The sequence below is a fragment of the Gastrolobium bilobum genome, unplaced genomic scaffold, assembly GCF_033153095.1.
Source record: "Gastrolobium bilobum isolate Gb01-03AN ecotype WA unplaced genomic scaffold, APGP_CSIRO_Gbil_v1 utg8685, whole genome shotgun sequence".
Classification (NCBI taxonomy): domain Eukaryota; kingdom Viridiplantae; phylum Streptophyta; class Magnoliopsida; order Fabales; family Fabaceae; genus Gastrolobium; species Gastrolobium bilobum.
The window spans coordinates 351,963-375,829 of NW_026898457.1; the positions used below are offsets into that span (position 1 = coordinate 351,963).

Below are 23,867 nucleotides of genomic sequence, written 5' to 3' on the forward strand. Positions count from 1 at the left end.
GAAAAGAGATCATACAAAATGTATCCCTTGGTTCCATCCTTGTGACCAATATAAACACACTTGCGTGACCTGGGATCAAACTTTAAACGTCCTGCTAGTAGTGTGGATGCAAAAGCAAGACAGCCAAAAGCCTTAAGATGGATTAAGACTGGTGGAGTATTGTGCAACAGCTCATATGGGGACTTATTGTTCAGCTTTGGGGTACTAATTCGATTGATCAAGTGTATAGCATGACTAATACAGTAACACCATAAGCTGATAGGGAGATTTCCTTGAAAAAGAAGAGCCCTAGCAGTGTTAAGCAAGTGTTGATGTTTTCTCTCAACAATTCCATTTTGTTGTGGTGTCTCTATGCAAGAAGTTTAATGAACAATACCCTTTTGTCTAAAAAATTCTGTCATCAGAAATTCCTTCCCATTGTCACTACGAAAAGCTTTAACCCTTTTATGAAATTGATTTTCAATTAGACTAACAAAAGAGGAAATATGATGTCTCACTTCAGACTTAGACTTCATGAGGATGCCCCATGTGTATCTTGTGCAATCATCAACAATGGTTAGAATAAAACGATGACCATGAATAGAGGGTACAGAATAAGGCCCCCAAATATCTATGTGTACAAGATCAAAAGCATTTTGGGAAACAGTATTGCTTAAAGGGAAAGGAAGTTTCCTTTGTTTAGCTATGTGGCAAACATCACAAGGGGTATCTGTATGTTTACAAGTAATGAATGGATATTGTAACATCATGGCCTTTATTACAGTTTTGGAGCAATGGCCCAAACGTAAGTGCCAAACATCATTGACATGAGATTGAAAATTAAAGCTACTACTATCAGAAAAATTCAAATGTCTTGTTGTGTCAGCATTCTCCACAGCATGTCTTGATTTGTCTTGGTGTATCACATACAATCCTCTCACCAGATTAGCTGAACCAATCATCTCCATGGATTGCTGATGTTGGATGAGGCAATTTTGAGGCTGAAATGTCACATGACAACCGGTTACAAGAATCAGCTTATGCACTGATATCAAGTTTACCCCAAATTCTCTTACATACAGAACATCTGTCAATGTAAGTGTCTTAGAAATATTTACTGTACCAGATATATGAGAATAGACTCTTGTCCCATTAGGCAAGGATATGGCAATTGGCTCAATATGCTTGATAGAGGATAAAGTTGCAAAGTTAAAAGTAATATGATCAGTGGCTCCTGTATCCAGGATCCACTGATTTGCTAACTTACTTGCTTCAGAGGTATAGCCATCAGCACTTAATGCATTGGTATGAACCATATTTCTGACATGAGAAGTGGGAGGCAAGGTATGTTGCACTTGCATTGTCTGCTGTATCATCTCCATAATGGTCTGATATTGATTCTTAGTAAAACTTTCCTTTGTGTCAACTGCATTGGCACCCTCATGCATAGCTGCATTGACACCCTCATGCACAGCTGCATTGATGCTATGTGCAGGGTTTCTTTGCTTAAAACCAGGAGGGTATCCATGCTTCTCGAAACATGTCTCCACCGTATGACTAGTCTTTCCACAATAGGTGCAGAGTCTAGAGCCTCTTCCACGTCCTGTATTGAATCCTCTTCCTCTTCCACGAAACTGTCCACGTCCTCTATCTTGAATTTGTTCAGCAGAATTAAAGAAAATTCTCGAAGAATCTTGAGTAATTGGACCAGAACTTTCAATCTGCAATTGCCTTTCCTGTTGTGCAACTAATGAAAAAATTCGGTTAACAGTGGGAAGTGGATCCATTAGCATAATTTGGGACCGTACATGAGAAAACTGATCACTGAGTCCCTTGAGAAAACGAATGGAATAATCTCTTTCCTTACTGTTCTTAACCTCCACTGCAATAGAACAACATGGATGAATACACTTGCAGGTGGGAGTTGGCTGCAGTGCTACCAATTCATCCCAAAATTTTTTGAGTTTAGTAAAATAATCGGAGATGGAACTATCTCCTTGATGTAGACGATAGATATGATCCTGTAAATCTGAAATTCTGAAAATATCAGATTGAGAAAACCTCTCCTTGAGGTCTATCCACACATCATATGCTTTATCCATCCACAAAATGGATTGAGATATAGAACTTGTAATCGAACGATGCAGCCACGAAAGGACCATAGTATTGCATCTTTCCCAAACTGGAAAACGTGGATCTGTAGTGTCCGGTGGTAAAATTGTACCATTTACAAATGATACCTTGTTCTTTGAAATCAAAGCCATAGTCATTGCCCTGGCCCAGCCATGGTAGTTCTTCCCGTTCATCAGATTAGACACAAGAACAAGCGATGGATTTTCACTTGGATGGAGGAAATAAGGACTACCTGGATCTAGCAAATCAAGAAGACTAGTGTTCACAGGATTACCTTCCCTATGTGAAGGAGTCCTTTCTGCTTCTTTCTCCATTGTAGATGCAGAACTCTGATTCACCTTCTTGTTTTCAAAAGAAAAATTAACAGATCTATCAGCATCAGAATTAAAACGATTTGCATGTGCAGAAAAATGCAAAAATCAAATAGATCTAACAGCAACAAGATCAAATCGATATGCATGCAGGAGTAGATGTATTAGGAATCGAAGGTGCATATCAGAGCTCTGCGTAGTGCTCTGATACCATCATACAATAGAGAACGAAGAGAAGAAGTGCTAAGCGGAATTTCATACTTGAGATATTCGAAAATAGAATGAATACTGAAAAATACTCAAGTGTTCTATTGAGAAGAAACATATCAGTATATATACAAACACTGGTATGTAAAACAGAAAATGAAGAGTCTAACTAACTTCATGACACGTAAGAAATGTAACTAACTGAACCTCACTAATTACATGACACATTGTATTAATATTGACACGTCATAAATAGCAAACTAACTAAGTCTCAACAGAGACTGTGCTGGTATGAGACGATACAGTTGGGAATAACTTATAAGAATTAATTGGTACTTCCTATACTAACAAGATGCATCTACTTTTTGGTAGCCCAGAACGGAAGAACTCTATAGTTAAGCGTACTTGACTTGGGGCAATTCTGGAATGAGTGACTTTCTGAGAAATTTTTCCGGGAAGTGTGCGAATGAGGACAAAGCACACTGAAAAGTCTCGTATTAATGTGTGGGGACAGTCGTTGATCCTTGCAAGTTGCCAGACATTATATTACTGGTAATCTCAAAATACCACATTCGAAATGGTATTCTTAAATAGTCTTTTTAATCAAAATTTTCAAACAAATGACAAATCTTGAACAAATCATTTTACTGGATGAATTTTTTTGAAACATGTACCAAATATGGACAACTTAAAATATCATTCTCACTTATTTGGGTATCTCCACAAAAAAAGCTTTTACCAAAAGCCCCGATGCATATTTTTTAGAATCTTTTAAATCTCTCAAATCACAAAAAAATGTAAAATAAGTAAAATAAATCTTAATCAGTGTAAATCACTAAATCAGCCAGTTTTCCTTCGTACACCAGATTATTGTTTATCGTCCTGGCTAGTTACAGTTCAAGATCTTTGTACGGGGTCCACAAAAATTTGTACAATTAGGACCAATTGGACTCGTTGTTTTGGTGCACAGGGGACAGGGACCCCTCTTATCAGGGTTTGACCAAGATGGAGCTTATAGTGGATGGGGGTGCACATGCTGTAACAGCAGAAGCAGGAATAGTAACCCAATTGCGTAAGGGTGGCTGTACGCCTGTACCCCCACAGACACCAAGGGACCAACCAAGTTTCAAGTTCAAACATGTCTATTTTTTATTTTTTTTTGAAAGATACAATCAAACATGTCTATTTGACCTCATTCTACTACTATTATTATTATTTTTTATTGTTTAACGAACAATAGAAGGAGAGGCCAGATAGCTCTGTCTGGGGTATCCACGTGATCCAATCAGCGGTTTAGAACTTCTAGGTCATCTAACAACTGTACCAGCTCCCACATCTCACCAAGAGAAATTCCTAGGGCGAAGTTATATTTCTTACTCTAGATCTATGAATGCAAGAAATGCAAGATACGTGATGATAGATTTGATTTGATATCATTTCTAAGATTATTTTGCATTGATATTATTTAAGAAGAAAAAACTATAAATATAGTAAGAGTTATTGTGTTGTGGATATAAATTTTTTTTATTGTAACATATCTCTCTCTTTCTCTCACATACATACACATATATACATATAAGGAATAACATCTATCATTTTAAAGGATATAAACTTATATTCTTTTAGATCCTAACCGTTGATTTCCGTCCATCAACAGTTATAATTTATTGGATTAAAATTATTAATTAATTAATAATAAATTTGGCCCATTAAGTTTGGCCCAATAGATTATAACCGTTGATGGACGGAAATCAACGGTTAGAATCTAAAAGGATATAAACTTATATCATTTAAAAAGATAGATGTTTTTCCCATATATATATATATATTATTTATATTATACATCTCTAACAAAATATATATAGTGTTGAAAGATAAATATAATGATATAATTACAGTAATATAACTTTTTAGATATAAGATGTTATATGTATATTATTGCTCTTACTTTTACATGTTTGTTTTGTATTTAATGTTTGAGATTAATATTTTCTATATTATAAGAAATAATTTTATCTCTTATATATATATATGTGTGTGTGAAACCCTGTAGGATCATATAAAGAGGGAAAAAAAGAGAAATATGAGCTATATATATTTTTATATATGTGTAAAAAATAAAATTATTCCTTATAATATAAAAGAAAAAAGTGTTAATCTTTTTAATTGACACAACTTATATCATTTCACTCTCACAAAGAGGTGAGACCCACACATTTATTTTTTTTTATCAACTTTCTCTCTTTCTTTATCTATCTCTTTCTCTTTCTTAAAATGACACAACTCTATATCTTTTAAAATGACACACATTTTTTCCAATATAAAAACAATAATCATTTATGTTTCAGCATAAAAAGTTTCATTTTCGCTTAAAGTAAACAAGGTTTTGTACAGTTAACTTCGCACGGGACAAAGTACTTTACAAATTCATGAGAAACCAAAACAAGATTCAAAGAAAGAAGCCAAATTGAGAGACTGAGGATATGCATGGTGCTTTTCATCTTATCACCAATTGGCTAAAACCAAATGAAATGAATCTGCACGATGCCATTGGTTTAACTTTTAACTTTACACGCAAGCTCGAAGTGGAGTGGTGAACAATAAGAATCTCCCTTTAGATTTTAAATACTATAATCGACCCTTTTATTTATTAATATTATAGAAAAAATATTTGTTTATGTTATTGAAGAAAATATTCTCCCTCCTATATAAATAAAAAAATGGATTCCTTTAACATTTTTTTACAAACAGTAGACCCCATATATTGTGTCTCTATGACAGATAAATTATTCCCTTTAACATGATATTAATAACCAACAATATTATATCACAAAAACTTGTTAAGCTTTCAGATGTTATTACTTAGTTTGAATAATGATAAATTTTTACCAATATTTAATAATTCCCCTAAAAAATTATATAATGTTGTTAAACTTTACTATTTGTCAAACTTAATATCAAATAAAGTAAGTAGTCACTTTATTTATACTAAAAAGATACCGCACTTAGAGTGTTTGAATGTAATAATAAGAAAACCATAAAAAGATATTGATATATGACTATATCTTAATTCAAGTTGTTGCAATTTCTGCTACGTTGATTGCCCAAAACGCATTGAAGTGGAGAATTACATGTAAAAGTGGCACATAATTCACTTACATAAGAAGTCACAAAGAAGGGATCCCTTTGTCCTTTTAGAAAGTTTACAGAACCCACACACACTCACCGATCACCAATCTATTGCAATGGATTTGGAAGTTGGCTGTCCTGTTCATTCCGTAGTCGACATTCACACTCAGCCACACTACTTTTCATCACTTGTTACTGGACACAACAGGACCCATCTCCTGCATACTGATAAAATCTCTTTGAGATACTTGACCCACCACCCAAACCTCTTCATTCTGACAAAAACAATATTTTAACTTTCAGCTTTTTAGTTGGCCAATGATTAAATAAACTAGTAGCAAACCAATTAAAGAACAATCAATAAGTTGCATATTGGTACTTTTCTAACAGTGTAATGTGTAAACACAATCCAGGGTTAAAACTGAATAAATTACAAAAGGGTATATTAAGGTGCATAAGGATTCTCGAATTGTAAGAATAAGAGTGATGGTCAATTGAAAACAACTTTAAGTAATTATATATAACTTTATCCTTATATTCTTGTAAAGATGCTATTATTTCGTTTTAATTAATTGTTTTAAGTTTGAGTCATTCCTGTGTTAAAAACATGATAAAAGAGAGTTTTGTTGCCTGACTCGAATCAAATTAGTGGGATAATTCATAAATGGATGAAGAAATCCAAGAAAAAAAAATTTATTCATGGTTAAAGTTTTTCTTCTTCGAACAGAGATATTAATATCAGATTACGGACAAAAAAGAGTGGCACGGGTAAGACTTAAAAGGACAATTACAGTAAAAAGAAAGATGACAGTAACTAAAGTAGTTAGTTCGGTACATTCAGGTTGTTACGGTTAGAATGTGAAGTGTAAAACATGCGACACCCACGTTGTTTCATCGTCATAAGCATCATCACACTCGCTTCTTACTTCATCGGCAAACAGTATCAGAAGCAACTTGTGATTGTTGCGTCCATGACACTACAGGAACAGTTCTGTCTCAAACCTCAACTGAATCATGCGAAGTTTGTGTAGACTTTCTCACTCTTCCATTTTTCTTCTTCTGTTTTTCTTCTGTTATCATGGCACACATGGGTTTGGCACCATGGGACCAATCTCTGCTTCGTTCGGAGAAGACGAGTTGTTCTGTGCAATCGACGCGAGTGGGAAGCAAGATGTGATTTGTTGGGGAAAGAACACAACCTCGCCACCACTTTCATCACAATATTCTTCTTCTTCTTCCTACTTCAGCAACATCCCTGCCATGTCAGCAATTTCCGGCGGCGAAGGGTTTCTCTGTGGCATTTTAGCGAACACCTCCCAAGCATACTGTTGGGGCGCAACCGCGAGGCCCACCGTAGATCTCGTTCTCGTTCCTCCGGCGTACCGGAACATCGCTTACTCCCACATCGCCGCCGGCAAGAACCACGTCTGCGCCGTCAGAGGATCCTACTTCGCCGATCGCGATTCCGGAACCGTGGATTGCTGGGAAATCTCGAGAACCGCGAATGACACGTTGTTGGCCAAGCTGAACGACTCGTTCAACGACCAATCCGCCGGAAATCTAGAGCTGAACCAGATCGTCGCCGGCGAGGGGTTCACCTGCGGCGAGGTCAGAGACGGAGGAGGGCTAGTTTGTTGGGGACCCACTTCGGCGAGCTTGGGCGTTTGGAACGTGTCGGAGAGTTTCACGGTTTTTGCGTCGGGGAGAGGCTCCGTTTGCGGCGTTTCCAACGTTTCCGGCGATTTGAAGTGTTGGGGCGATTCGGGTTCGTATTCGGATCCACCACCCGTTGAGGTTCGGTTGGTGTCTCTCTCTGCTGGGGCTAACCATTTCTGTGGTGTTAGAAAGGATAATCACTTGGTGGAGTGTTGGGGCAGTTTCAATTCCTCTGTGGTTCCTAAAGGTTATGGCTTTATGGCTATTGCTTCTTCGGATTACACCACTTGTGGTATTAGGGAAGATGATCTTCTTTTGGATTGTTGGTTGGTGAATGCTTCAAAGCCTGATTTTGATCCTCCTATGGAGCTTTCTAGTCCTGGTCTTTGCAGGGCTAGTTCTTGTGGTGTTGAAGAATTTGCTTTCAATGTAAGTGTTCTCAATGAGCCAGATTTGACAAGCCTGTGTGTTAGACAGGATTTGAGGATTTGTTCACCTTGTGGGTCAAATTGTTCTCAAGGTTTCTTCTTGTCTAGCCCTTGTACTCGAAACGAGGATAGAGTTTGCACTGCTTGTTCTCTTTGCCAAAACAGTTCTTGCTGGGGTGTTTGTGGTCTTCATTCTTCTGTAGAGATGCATTGGCATCATTTCCGTAGATGGATGATCATAATTGGTTCCTCTGTGTTGGGTTTCTTGCTGATTTTGACTTGTGGGTGTCTTTTGCCACGTTTGACTGCTTGTGGAAAAGCACAAAGGCAGGGGACAAAGAAGCAATCCAAGTCTTGCATTGGTAAACCTGAGCAAGAGGATGATATGAATGTTGGTCTTCACTCTTCTCCTTCTGTTGCTTCATGTCCTGGGCTGCCTCAGGTTTTCAGGCTTTCGGAGTTGAAAGATGCTACAAATGGGTTCAAGGAGTTTAATGAACTTGGTAGGGGAAGTTATGGGTTTGTTTACAAAGCTGCATTGGCAGATGGGAGAGTGGTTGCTGTGAAGAGAGCAAATGCTGCCACAATAATACACACAAATAACCGTGACTTTGAAATGGAGCTTGATGTCCTCTGCAAAATCCGTCATTATAATATTGTAAACTTGTTGGGTTATTGTGCTGAGATGGGGGAGAGGCTGCTTGTTTATGAGTATATGCCTCATGGGACACTTTATGATCACCTCCATGGTGGTCTTTCTCCCCTTAATTGGAGCCTCAGGCTGAAGATAGCTATGCAGGCTGCAAAGGGCATTGAGTACCTTCACAAGGAACTATTGCCTCCAATTGTTCATAAGGATCTCAAAAGTTCAAACATTCTTTTGGATTCAGAGTGGGGGGCTAGAATTTCAGACTTTGGACTTCTTACTTCAAGTGACAAAGATCTTATCGGGGACTTGGAAAGTGATGTTTACAACTTTGGGATTGTATTACTAGAGATTCTAAGTGGAAGGAAGGCTTATGACAGAGATTTTACACTCCCAAACGTTGTTGAGTGGGCAGTGCCTTTGATCAAACAAGGGAAAGCAGCTGCCATAATTGATAGGTCTGTGGCTCTTCCAAGAAATGTTGAGCCTTTGCTTAAGCTTGCTGATATAGCAGAGCTTTCTGTCAGAGAGAATCCAAAGGAGCGTCCACCTATGTCAGAAATAGCATCTTGGTTGGAGCAAATTGTGAAGGACGGGTTGATCTTATAGCACTGGTGATTGTCCTGTGAGAAACTTGTTTTGATCCATCCATAATATCCTTTACATAAAATTCTGTGAGTAATGCTCCTCTGGCATTGTAAATTGTTTTAAATTTGTTGTAGATTGCTTATCCTTTTATATTTCTTTGGGTTTTATTTTTCCTAATCTTCACAAAGTGAAGGACATGGCATTGTTGCACCATACAAAATTGTTTACCTGTACATGCTGATCTGAAATTTTTTTCCTCTCGTATAAGTCTGAAGACCATCTCAAGGATACAGATACAGTCATTTACATGTATAACAGTGACAAAATGATGGTCAAGACATGAATTCCTTTGGTTAGGCATTAGCGATTCAATAAATCTGCAACCTTGTTCTTGCTTAAAACCACTAGCCTGGTCATGTAACAATTGAGGATTGTAATTGCCTTACACTTCCGGCAGTACCAAGTTTATTATTTACCTTGTTGAATTTATTGTGCTTGGTCAAACAATCAATAAACTCACATCAGCTAAGAAATGCTAATATTGCGCATTTCATTAGACAAAAAATGAGATGTAGTGGCGGTGACAGTGGCAACATTAGCAATGACGATAAGGAATACTTTAGTTACTTTTAGAAAATAAATATGCTACAGTGGTAATAAAACTTTTGATTCTAAAAAAATAGATGACAATTTCTCTTGATTTGGACGAATAGTATTATCTCATATGTTATCTCAATGATATTTTTTATAACCGCTTTATTTGTACAATAAACATTTTGACAATGGTTATCACTTTCTCACTGAGTTCAAAACGTCTTCAAAATTCATGCCGTAAATTAAGCCCAAATTATCCCGGATTGAAAGTGATATTGAGTATGCCCGAAAAGACAAAGACTGATTGTCTGTAAATTCTCTAATCTAAAACCATATTTATTTTTGAAGTTTGATTTTTAGTTTGATTAAATTGGGAAAGTATAATTACCAAAAATTTTGTTTTTTTTTTTGGGGGAAAGTATATATTAGAGTTTAAAAATATTCAAGTTTGAATTTTAGATTAGCTCAAAGATAGATCCTAAGAGTGGCAAAAATAATATTGGGAGAATAATTCTTATATAGATTCGACCATGTTTGAACCAAATTTGTCAATTAATTTATGAATCATTTAAAATATTTAAAAAAAGATAATGATATTTTTAAGTTCAACAAATAATTCCTAAAATTTATTAGGGGGAGAAGTTAGCATTTTAACCTTTATATACGTACAGTATTGATTTTTCAATTTAAGAGAAAAGTCATCAAAATATAATTAATACCGAGTTAAAATATTAACAATAAAATTGTAAAATAAAACAATCGACTAAATAAAATTATGCAGACTTTTCATGTCATAAAAATTCATATAACACATCAAAATAAATTAAAATAATCCTGTTGTATTCTATTTACATAGCATAAGTTTAAGTATAATATTTTATATATAAAATTAGAGTTTTATAAGAGTTATGATGTAGGAAAAATGATTGTGTAATGTTATAGAGATTCGTTTTGCGTGCCGTAATTTTTTTTTGTGTGCTTCAAAAAATGTAGATCCCAAAAAATGTTGTGTGTGTAGAAAACGTTTTTGTGTTATTTAACTTATATTAAGAGTGCACAGAAAACGCTGTCACAAAATCAAGTCATCAAGCCAATGAAGGTTGACTCAATATTGATCTGATCGAATGGCAACGACAAAAAAAGGTGTTAGATTCAAATCACGGTTGTCGTCCTTTACGGGTAGAATGTGTATGTTCTGGATGATATATCCAGCTTTGGGCCCCATTAAGTATTGGGTTCAATAAATAAGGGGAAAATTCTAACAGTTTTTCGGGGACTCTTGACAATCACCATATAAAAGAGGGTCTTCAAGGGGAGAAACACACAATCAAGTAAATATTCTATCTTGCACATTATACCTATGGTTAATATTGACAAAAGTGTCAAAGTGTTTGCACACCCTTTTTTTTGCCAGCAAAGGACACAGAGGAGCGCGTTGTCGTCACCACTAGAACTACTCTATAAACACTCAAGCACAACAACACTCTATGATCATGTAGACAGTTTATTCAATCTATATGAATGACATTATAAGCCATCAGTCGTTACGGTTTATGACATACCATACCTATAAGTATAACCTTATGATAGATATATATCTCATAAACTTATTAAATTTTGATTGTAATTTGTACTATTATACTCCAGAGAAATAGAAATATATTGGATTAGTTTATTTTATTTAAAGAAGCATTTTTATTTAAGTGTCGTATTTGAACTATTTTTATTATTAGCTTTCATGAAAGCAGATATATGTTAATTCAATTATGCATTAGATATCTGTCCATTAGATTAGTAAAACTCATTATTAATAATATCAAGCTTAAAATAAACCATGTACCACATGGATAAAGAAAAGTCGAGTTTAAGGATAACTAAGTTTATGAAAAATATACATATATGGTAAGTTCAGGTCTTACATGATTTAAGAGGGAATAGTTTTCATAGCTGTCAACTCTAGAAACGTGTTAGTTGAACGAAGTTGCAGTATGAAAAAATCAAACATTTCTAGACTTAGTGAAGTCCATGTTCAGTTATTCATCCTTACCAATGTTATTCTGGGGAGTTGCCTAGGAGAAGGCAATGGCGGACCCAGGTGGATGTCATTGTCTGCACTTGCAGACATGAAGTTGAGGGAAAAGTCATGCCATCTCCCAACTATGAAAAAGTCATGTTCATTTACTATATCATGTAGAATATTAGATGTATCTGGTCCATCATTTACTGTCACTCTTCTATAACTCACACTTTCCAAGCCATACTCTGGTTTCTTAATACCTTCTAACATCTCATTATCCCTTATGCACTCCAAGTCTATATTGTATTCTTTAGGAGCAAGGTGGTACACAACCAACTTGATCCTGGGGTCCCTCATTGCTCGTTTGGCTAAGCACAAAGCCTCTCTGTCATCTCTTCCACCCAAGAATGTCATGGCTAACCAAATGTATGAGTAACTTTCCTAACTATGAATATCATGGCTAACCGAATGTATGAGTAACTTTTTCATAGCTAAGGGTGCAGACATAAAGAAAATTTCCTAGGTCCGCCACTGGGAGAAGGCATTGTACCTTCTTAACTTCATTCCATCTAAGTCTGTTATAGATACACCTATGGGGCGTTTGGTTCGGGTTTTTTATTGGGATCCCCATCCTTCTGACTTTGGCAATCTATGTTCTCTTTGTTTGGTAGAAGAGTTACTATGGAAGACGTTTGCCCAGCTTTCGTTGTTCCTATGCAAAAAACGAATGAAAACACTGTTTAGCTTTGCCACTTGCAATATGGTATTCCTGAAAACCGGCTAAATGGATTCAAGTTGACATAAAATGTGACAAAATTACCCTCCCACTTACTACATCTGCTTTACCAAAATTGAGCGGGTTACAGAGGACATGGCCAAAAGCGACAGGAAGCACATAGACAAATTGTATACTGACTTTCATCTTCCATAACCACTATTTCCAATGTCGTTGCTCCTATGATTTAGTATGACAAAGTTAATTAAATGGCCAAATTGATGTGTGGTTATTCTTCAAGATATCCTGTATGGCTCAGTGTTATACCCTGGCTTGAGTGGATGCTATCCCATACACTTTTACGATCTGTTGAGAGCCCTCAACAGGGTCTTGATAATTTCTAGGTTGAACAAGGTGGAACACTTTTGCTGAGTCTAATGCAGAGTTCTCAAGAGGATGTTCAGGAGAGGGCAGCCACAGGTCTTGCAACTTTTGTTGTAATTGATGATGAAAATGCTAGCATAGATTGAGGAAGGGCTGAAGCAGTCATGCGAGATGGTGGCATACACTTCCTTCTTGGCCTGGCAAAATCTTGGAGGGAAGGACTTTTGTCTAAGGCAGCTAAGGTAGTTGGTAATACCTGTATAATCTATATCAGTTATCAAATTCTTTGAAAGTGTTCATTAGGTTGATAATACCTGCCAATTGAAGATTGGAACTTGTGGTAGTTGTTTTAATATGCTATTATAATATGTTCACAATTGATAATTTTTAATTCCTTTTATAAGGGTTATTTTCATCTTTTCAACCCATTATCCTATCATTATTTTACGTTCAACCAAACAAAGACTCACAAAATTTAACCCAATTTACCTGGTAAAATTTTATCCAACCAAACAACTTTTTTTAAACTTTCCTACCAAACTCACTTCTCTATCATATTCCTAATAATTGTATTTACCTGGTAAAAAAATCTCCTGAACCAAATGCCACCTTAAAGAATTATGGAAAGGGTGCAAACCTATTTCAAACCATATTCGAATTTAGGGTGCTCCAACACACGTCCTACAACAATGGTCAAATAAGATAAAATATTGTACAGAAGTGTGCATGTCTTTTGGCTACTCTAAGAGAACCGAGGATTGGAACTTATTTAGTCCAAAGGATAAGATGATCTTAGTGAACACTCATGTGACTTTCTTAAAGGAGGAGTATATGGAAACTTATAAGCCCATGAGTAAGGTTATTCTTGATGAGACTTGTCTCAGATTAAGAATTTCCAAAATCTATAGAAGCTCCATCCTTTGTTCCCTTGATTGTTCAAAGAGGAGAAATATATACCTCTAGGTGAACAAACACGGGAACCATAATTGAAATTCCAACATGATAATATACAAATGGAACTAGTAAAAATATTAGTATCACATGTGAAAGAACAATATCAAGGATTTGTTAAACACGTAACATGCGGAGTATCAAGAAATTAAAGATCCATCACCTGACCCAGAACTTGGATCTACCTGTAGATACACAAGGTCTAGTGTGGTACATTCATAGTAGGAGAGAACTTTGTTAATCTTTAAGTTATCTCTTGTTGAGTGACATTGATTCCACTAGTTACGATAATGCACTAAAAAATGTTGTTGATCAAGTGTTGCTCAAGCTATTAAACATCAGGTGGAATATTTGTATTTCAACTCTATTTGATCCATAATATAGGCACCAAGAGGGGTAATACCTACTAGGTGCATGTGGACCTAAGAGAGGATAGACAGGAAGGTGAAAATCTTCAAAACTAGTTTGGTGGCAAATGTTTGCCAGACGCCACGCTTGAATCTATCAAGATTCTTTTAGTTGCTTCTATAAATCTCAATTATGAGATTTTATTGAGTTTTAGGAGTTGGATGTCAGGATATCTACATGCAACAATAAAAAAAAGGTTTATAGCTAATGGGAAGGAACACTCAGTATGCAAGTTATAAAAATCCATCTATGGACTTAAGCAAGCATCCAGGTCATGGAACATCAAGTTTGTATTTGTATTTGTATGTAAAGGATCCAATAAGAGGTAATAGCTTTTCTGGTACTTTATGTAGATGATATGCTCCTTATTGGAAACAACGTGGAGGTAATATCAAGAATAAAAAGTTGGCTGAGTAAGCGTTTTGATATGAAAGTCCTAAGGAAGCCAATTATATTTTTGGTATAAAACTCTTATGAGACCGAAAGAATAAGTTATTGGCATCACCTTAGGCTACTTACATTGACAAAACTCTTGCCAAAATTCAACATAGGGAATTCTAAGAATAAGTTATTGGCATCACCTTAGTGGCATGACTGTATTCAGCTGTCGTTTATCTTATCAACTGCACTCTATCTCCCCTCCTCTCTCACAAAACACCTTTTAAGTTGTTGTCCCACAAAGTCTCATCCTGCTCACACCTCAGAGTCTTTGGTTGTCTTTTCTACCCCTCCACCCTACTTCGTGGTCATCACAAATTCTCTCCTCGGGATCTTCTGGCAGTGTTTCTTGGTTATCCTACTAGTTAAAAAGGTTACAAGTTACTTGACCTCTCTACTAATCATATAATTATGCTCAGGGATGTCGTTTGCCATGAATCTATTTTTCTTTTTGCTTCTGGTTCCCCATTACACACCTCACTTCCTCCTTTTCCCTCTACACCTACCACTGAAGCTTCTGCACCTCCTTCTTCCCATCACTCTCGCTCAGAGAACTCCCTCCTCATCTCTTGTATTATGTTTGTTCATCAACTTCCTACCACATCTCTAATTTTCTCTCTTACATAAATCTTTCCCCTTCTCATCATGCTTTTGTTAATGCCCTCTCTTCCCATTTTGAGCTCTCTACCTTCTCTGAAGCATCCCAACTTCTCGAATGGTGTGCAACCATGGATGCTGAGATTTATGCTTTGGAGCAAAACAACACTCCGAGGATCGTCTCTCTACCACTTGTAAATGGTCTATTGGCTGCAAATGGGTGAACAGGGTCAAATATAAATCTGAAGGCAGCCTCAAAAGATACAAAGCCCGTTTGTTTGCCAAAGGTTTTTCTCAGCAGAAGGGTGTTGATTTTTTGGAGAACTTTTCTCCTATGGCAAAAATCACTATTTTCTGTGTTCTTCTTTCCCTTGCTGCCATTCACAATTAGCATTTAATTCAACTTGATGTTAGTAACACTTTTTTGTGTGGTGATCTTGTAGAAGATGTGTACATGTCTTTACCTCCGGGTTGCTCTGTACAGGGGGAGTCTACTCCTCTCAATGTTGTTTGTCATCTTCAAAAATCTCTCTATGGACTCAAGCAAGCTTCTAGCCAATGGTTTGCTAAATTTTCCAGCACCTTACTCTCAATTGGTTTTACTCAATCATCCTCTGATCATTCATTGTTTACTCAATTTACTGCTACTTACTTCATTGTTGTTTTAGTTTACGTTGACGATATAATTCTTGCCTCTAATGACACTGTTGCGCTGTATCATCTTACTTCCTCATTGAACAAGAAATTTCGGTTAAAAATCAGGGTGCTCTCAAGTATTTTTTGGGCCTTAAGGTGGCCAGATCCCATCGCGGAATTTATTTGAGCCAACGTTAGTTTGCCTTAAACATTTTACAAGATTCTGGTTCTCTTGGTTGCAAGCCTCAAGCCACCCTAATGGAAGCCAATTTTGAAACTGTCTTCTGACTCCAGAGATCTTCTTCTTGATCCCACCCCTTACGGACGCCTCAATGGCAGACTTCTTTATTTAACTATCACCCGGCCTGACCTTTCTTTTGCTATTAACAGGCTTAGTCAATTCGTGGCTTCTCCTTTGATTCCATGTGCTACGCATCCTTGCATACTTAAAATGCACCATTGTTCAAGGTCTTTTGTTCTCTGCTACTTTCACTGTTCAACTCAATTCTTTCTCTAACTCTAATTGGGCCACATGCTCTGACAGCGGAAGATCTGTTACTGGCTATTGCATCTTTCTTGGTGAGGCTGAATACCGATCTATGGTTAATGTCACTTGCACGATTCTTTGGTTATTTTCCTTACTCAAGGATCTGCATATTGCCCATCTTTCCCCTGCTCATTTATTATGTGATAATCAGGCTGCTCTGGACATTGCGGCTAATTTGGCGTTTCATGAACATACGAAGCACATTGAAATTGATTGCCATATTGTCCGCGAACAAGTCCCCAAAGGTAAACTTCAGACCTTTGTTGTTCCTTCTGCACAACAACTTACTGATATCCTCACCAAAGCACTTCCTCCTGATCGTTTCTTTTCACTTCTCTCCATGATGAGAGTTCTCAATATACACTCTCTATCTTGGGGGGAGTTTTAAAGTATATTTTTATTCACATTTTATTATTTCTTCTTTTATTTGTTTTACCACCTCATCAATAGTTGTAACTGTCTAGCATTATTCACGAGTCTAATGTGTGGATTCTTTTATAGGATACTAATATATTTTGGTCATTGCATATTTGTAAGAGTTTAGTTTTTCATGATACAGAAAATGCTTCTTCTTCCCAATTTTCTTTGGGCTATGATATCCAATAAAAGCCCATCAATGTTTTTTATATTATACCTCTCTAGAATGTTCTAAATGAAATCGCCAATGTTAGGAGCTTGGCTCCAAGATCATAAAAAAGGGTAAAGAACTGAAAGAAGGAACTTTTTATTACTTTTGTTATGATTTTACAAACTCTCTATCGCTTTATATACATGTTATCATTACACACAAACTTCATGCAACTTTACATATTAGCCCACGTGACTCAAAGGAAAATATTTTCGGTGCTCCAGGAGCATAGAGTACTTGGTACTCCTTTTACCAAATATAATTAAAAGTAACACTTTTACATTATCCTTGCCTTTATATTTATTCCACCCATATCCCATATTTTTTCATTTTTGGGCAAGGAGTATGTGCTCCTGAAGCACATAAAATGAGCTCGACTCAAAGATCCTTTGTAACCTAGAGATTCCAACTTTAGGTAATGTTAAATCCATGAAAGCTCTTTCCTAATTGATTGTCGAAGTATAATAAATTTGAACCCCTTGTAAATAAATAAATAAACAATGTAACATGATTTTGGTAAGTTATTAAAAAAGTCATTTGAATTTTTTTATAGATACCAACTGGTGACTGATGCCCTAATATGGGCTCAACTAATCCGATTTTGGGTTTGAACCACTTCTTCTTTCTCTGGAGTTGTGATTCTCAGGAATCAAACCTGCTACCTTTTGGACAAGTCAATCTTGAGGTTTAGCTGATTCGTTACTTGATCAACAACTCTTGCAATAAGTCATGTGAATTATTTAGATTTGGCTACATTCAAAGCCTTGGTCAAATTGATGGCTTCTAGCCCTCTCTACAATGTTATAAAAATCGACCTATCCCGGCCGGTTTGACTAGTTGTAAATCAGACCTGCAACCAGTCCGATTCAGGTATTTGGCCGATTATGTATTTGATTAGGTATGAAACCGGTGAACCGGTCTTGAACCGAATTCAACTAGTAATATATCGATACCAATTTTTTTAAACAAAAAATGATTTTGTGAATTTTGGACAAAATACTTGAAAAATATCACTAATACGATTCAAACTTAGACTATACGGATTATAACTTATGGCACTTATCACAAAACTAACTCTAATTATTAGCTAAAATGCTTCTAATTTTGTATTTATATTTTGTTCTGTCGTGGCGACAGAGATGTCAAGCCCAATGGACTGGTATGTTAATCTTGGATCTAGTGCCCTCTCTTAGGTATTTATGAAAGAGATACCCTTGAGTCAAGCAGATCACTATGCACAACGAACTAATAACGGCGTTAGCCAAAGAGGTGTGTGTGTGAGCACAGTGACAGCATAACAGTAAGAGAGAAAGCGTAATGTACATTTAGGGTTTACCTTGTATTTATAGAGGTTACCTGTGGGTAGTATGGTGTGGGCCTTTGGTGCCTCTGATAAAGGCCCAAGCCTGTTCGTTATGCTGTCGTATTAGGATTATTATCCTTGATGGATACTATCCGTAATTATAATTGATTCAGATCTTGGATTTCCCATTATTGGGTCTGCCATTCAATGGGCTTCCGGGTTGCCAGGGTGAATTTCCTTGTGCTTTACTTCAAGCTTCTTGCTGGGCTGAGAGCATTTGAATTTTTGTAAACTCTCTGCCTACGTGTTCCTTGATCTGAGTGTTTTTCAATCGGGGCCCTCATTGCCCCTTATCTCGGTGGGTTGAGCATGAACCCGGAAAAATATTTCACGTATTCCTATACCGAGTTTGGGATGTGCTTGAGTAGTTGGGATCCAACTGGCGAGTTTCCCCCCAAGCATCATACCTTACGCACACGTCCTGAGTTTGTCGCTTTCTTTTGGAATCGGGAGTGATTTTCCATAGTTAGTTATATGGTTGGGTTATGCATGAGCCCGACAAGATACTCTGCATATGCAACCGGGTAGCGAATATGCTTGAGTAGTTGGGATCCAACTGACGAGTTACCCCCAAGCACATTCCTAAAACCCGGCTAAGAGTTTTGTCATATACACGTGTCTTAAGTCTAGCGTACCGACTTATGAGTAATACTCATTTCCTTCTGACACGTGCTGTTGGCCGCGTGCTTTAGCGTGCTGCAGCCGTTTTATGCCGTTTTCGCATTTCGTGCGCATTTATTAACAACGTCATTTCAGGTGTGTAATCATTGCTTTTGAAGTGCAATGACACTGGTGACCCTGATCCTTGCCATCCACGACTGTTGCAGTTACCACTTAAGAGTGGAATGGCATTAGTACCCCTGACCCTTACTATTCGTAACCGCAGTAGTTTCCCTCGTGCCTATATAACTTCGAACTTTTCCCTCTTGTCATTTTTTACCTTGCTTATTCTCGAGAAGCTTCTTTGCCATAAATCCTTTGAGCGTTAGCATCTGCAAGTGGTCTTCTGCATTTTCTGCGCCAGTTCATCTTCTCTGTTTTCCTTACTCAGGTATTTACCACTTCCTTTCACACTTTCCTTATCTGTTTTCTGCATGATACGCATTTGGCTGTATGCATTTTAGACATTTGCCATTTTATTGTGGATTTGTTCTGCTTCGAACCTTATTCTGGCAACTTTACTTGCTGGATGGTTTCTTCCTTGTTGTCCAAAGTGTAGCATATTGCTTTACTTCTGTGATTTTAGTGTGCATTATTCAGCAAGATGAGCGGGAAAAACCCTGCCTCTTCAGCTCTGCAATGTGAGGGGAAGAAGGAGGAAGATTTTATTTTTTGAAAAAGATTTCTCCTGGTGCTCGTTTTTGGTTGTGGGGCATTCCAAGGACTGAAGAAGAAGAATGCGAAGCCATGCTTCATGGTTATCGCGGTAGTAGACCCCAGAAGAGATCCGGGTTGTCTGAAAGAGGATTAGGGCAGAGACGGGATAGAGGTTCATCCATCCGGGGTAGGAGTCGTCTATCTGTAAGCCGACGTATTGTCCCGCATTTTCCCCAAACTAGTTCTAATCCTCCCAGTAGTTTACTATTAACACATCAGGGTCCTGCTTCAGTCCCCAGTGATATCTCTCAGTCTTCCCCTACTCAGAAAACCGTTCCTTGTTGTTCTTGTGTTTATCTGAGTTACAAGCTTATTGAGGAAGGATGTGACTCTCTGGCTGGGTCTACTTTGGCTAGCTGCCGTCATGGACATTTTCAGGGTTCTGCCTCTGCGTCTGGTGAGGCAGATGACCCCATCACCATCTCAGAGAAGTCAACTTCTTCGTCGTCTAGTGATTCCTCATCTAGTAGCATTTTTGATTTAGGTATGCCCATTCTCTTCTTCTGATCAAGTTATTTTCTTTGTTTTAGGTTTTATGGCATCTCTCCCCCGGAGGTTGTAGAAGAGTCGGGTTCTACTGAATCATTCCCCGCATGTCCTCCCGCCTCTCTAGTATCCCAGTTCTCCTGTGTAGCTTACGAGGTTTTAACCACCACTTCTGAGATGGGTCCGGATGATGTGGTGGGTCTCCCCGTTGGGAACTTAGAGAACTATGATATTGTCCCCCCACGAGAAGACGAACCAGTTTGCTCTGGGGGAAGTTTAGAAGAGCCTTGTTTCTTTTTCTTCTACCGGGACGTCGTAACTCAACTTGGAATCCAGTTTCCTCTGACCGAGTTCCAAATGGACCTTATGAATCATCTTCAAATAGCTCCCATCCAACTCCACCCCAACGACTGGGGTTTCATTAAGGCTTTTGAGCGTTTTTGTGCATACCTTATTCTTTCTTCTTTTGTTTGTGTTTTTTTTTTCTTTTTTCAAATCTTTACCCCTCGAACTGGCCGTGAACCCGCAGAACGAAAATGTTGGGTTACTATCTGAGGTATCCCTGGTCGCAAACTCTTTCGAGTTTATACCGACTCTTTCAAGAACTTTACAGACAAGTTCTTTAAAGTTTCTTCTCATCCTGGTAAGCATGTATGGTTCCTTGATAACTGTTGTACCAAGGATGTAGAGGGAAAATTTCCCTTGTATTTGTCATATGACCATTATCAACTCCCTCCTTCAAGCTACCGTTTCAAAGAGACTGAGTTGAACCCTACGGATGTCGATAGTGCAATTGCTATTGGTACATATCTCCAATCGTATAAGCATGCTAGCGTTGCATCCCTTCTTCTCGAATCCCAAGAGGAACTTGATGCTGAACTAAGTATGGCTTATTTTTACAGTTTGCATGTATACTCGTTATATTGCATCTAATAACCTCGTTTTATTGTTTGTACTTTGCAGTTCCCAGCATGGAGAACCAGCAGAATGAGCCCCCAAGTTGGCTGGCAGTTTTGACTCAATCTAAGGAAACTTCTGCCGAGTTGCCGAAAAAGAGGAAAGTGTTCGAGCTTCATAAGAAAGTTATTACTGACAAACCTAAATGCATCCCGGCTGATAAAAGTCATGCCATTTCTGGCAGAACGAAGAATAAGGGGGCCCTGTTGATACTAGTGCCACTGCCTCTTCTCAACGAGTGATGAAGACTCTTCCCCCTCCTCCATCTCCCGAGCTGGTCAAACATGTTGTGTGGCAATCCGGGATGAACGGTGTCCTCCAGGATGCAATTTGTGCTCCGGCAACCTTTTACTACTCCTCTTCTCTTACCGCAGTCCAGATTAAAGAACTGGAGGAGATGGAACTTTGTTATGTGAAGATGGCCAGATTGGCAAGGCCTTTGCTTTCTCTTAAGCAAAATTATCTTCGCTCTCTAGATGAGACAACTGCATCCCAGGAAGAGAGAGCCAAGACATATGCCAAGTTTCTGAAGGTGAAGGAGGAGTTCTCCTCTCTAAAAGAGGAGCATGGCCAAACTGTTGCCAACTTAGCCAAAACAAAGGAGGGCTTCACTACTCTTCAGCGGGATAACACTCAACTTCGAAACCTGAATGCCGCCGAAGGCCTGAGGATGAAGGACTTTCGGATAAGGTATGAGAAGTTGGAGGAGAAGTTGAAGGAAGCTAAGGCTAGTGCCTAGCTTTACCGGGATGAACTTGAAAAATCCATCACCGATTCCTTCTATAATGCGTTAAGCCAACTTTAAGTCCTTAATCTCGATCTACCTTTGAAAGTGGCCGGCTTGAATGCTCGTGCATATGTCAGCAATGGTCAAATCATTCCACCTTTTTCTGCATCTCCAGCGGGTGACTCAGTCACTCATACTAAGGGGGGAGGGATTGTCGTTGAAGAGGGTGAGGAGGCAGGCAATCAGTCTACTGGGGTTCCTGTAACATCAGGAGAGATCTCGGGGATTCAGCCCACTGAGGTTCTTTCGGCGCAAGAACAGACCCCTGCCTCCTTTACTGAATGAAGGTCCTGGATGCTGGTTATCCTTGTAATTTTTGTTTAAGAGCCCCTTTTTAATTTTCCCTGAACATTGGCGTGGTGCTTCCCGGTTTTAATTTTTTGACTTCTCTCAAGTATTTTATCTTTCTTCGTAATCTGCCTTCGCATTTTTATGCTTTGAATTGCATATCCCTTTAATAACTTAGACGCATCTGCCTAATTATTTAAGGTTCATCTAAGGACTTATCTTTTTGCTCACGAACTTGCATGCTTGTTTTCTAAGTTTGTAACTTAGGCAAATAAAGACATCAACCTTATCCGAGTTGCTACTTATACAGGCTGAGTTATTTTTGCAACTCGGATAGATTCTATTTTCTTAACTCGTGCATTTTACGAGTTTCATATTAGGCTTTATTGGAGTTTTTCCCTATCCGTGACAGGTTAACTTTACAACTCAAATAAATTTTATTTCTCAACTCGTGCATTTTACGAGTTTCATTTTATTGACCTGGCCGAGGTCAAAGCATTGTACGAATTTTGCTTTCTGTCATTTTCCATGACACGTGTTTATTTTGACTTGCCATTGTTGCAAGTTTGCATTGATGATAGTTATAGCCTTTGCTGACTTAATCCTTCATCATTTTCTGGGTTTGTAACCCGGATTTATCTAAGGCAAAGGCAATATTGTCATATGTCCCCCTTAGGCGTTCGACCCAAGTGAGGAGCATTTCGACTTGATCAGAGTCAGCATGACAAATTGCAATTGTACCTCGGAGTTTGTATTGATGCATAAAAAATTATTAAGGATAAATCTCAAAAGAACAATTCCTTATTTATTGATATCAAATTGTTAACTAAATGAATTTGCCGGCATATTCGACTTTAGACAAGTCCATAAAAAGGGAAAATAGTTTGCCTAAATTTTTTTCAAATAAATCGAAAAACTTCAAGTCTTTAGAAGATGGATCTCGAATTTAACAGTAATATATTTTCAGCTAATCCGCGTTCCAGGTTCTTTTAATTTCTTTTCCTTCTGTTGTTTCCAAGATATAAGCTCCTCTTCCAAGCTTTTCTTTAACACAGTATGGGCCTTCCCAGTTGACAGCTAGTTTTCCATCTCTGGCATTCTTATTGCCAACGTCTGCTCTTCTGAGTACCAAGTCATTTTTCTCAAACACTCTTGGTCTCACTTTTTTGTTGTATCTGGCTGCTATTAGTTGTTTTGTCATCATATCCCGGCAATGAGCTGTGACTTTAGCTTCATCAATGAGATCTAACTCAGCAGTAAACAGTTTACTGTTTTCTTGTTCATTCTGCTTAATAGCATTCATTCTCCTCCAAGAGGGTTCTCCAATTTCCACCGGAATCATAGCTTCACATTCATATGTCAATCTGAAGGGGGTTTCCCCCGTTGCTGTCTGGGTACTCATTCGCTACGCCCACAAAACAAAATATAATTGGTGGACCCAGCTTTCTTTGGCATCCATCATTCGTTTCTTAATCCCGTAAATAATTACCTTGTTTGCGGTTTCAGCTTGCCCATTTGACTGTGGGTCCCTGTCCCCTGTGCACCTAAACAACGAGTCCAATTGGTCCTAATTGTACAAATTTTTGTTGACCCCGTACAAAGATCTTAAACAGTAAC

The 23,867-nt window shown here is 37.8% G+C and overlaps 2 protein-coding genes across 2 annotated transcripts; one reads left to right on the top strand and one right to left on the bottom strand.

The window, feature by feature from the left end:
- Positions 1–6,773: 6,773 nt before the first annotated feature.
- Positions 6,774–9,098, top strand: LOC133316486 (serine/threonine-protein kinase-like protein CCR1). The gene has a single exon (XM_061518243.1). It carries the CDS (start codon positions 6,774–6,776, stop codon positions 9,096–9,098), a length of 2,325 nt encoding a protein of 774 aa, XP_061374227.1.
- Positions 9,099–11,700: 2,602 nt separating this feature from the next.
- LOC133316487 (cation/H(+) antiporter 4-like) lies at positions 11,701–12,102 on the bottom strand. Its single transcript, XM_061518244.1, has one exon. The coding sequence runs from the start codon at positions 12,100–12,102 to the stop codon at positions 11,701–11,703; it is 402 nt and encodes a 133-aa protein (XP_061374228.1).
- Positions 12,103–23,867: the final 11,765 nt, after the last annotated feature.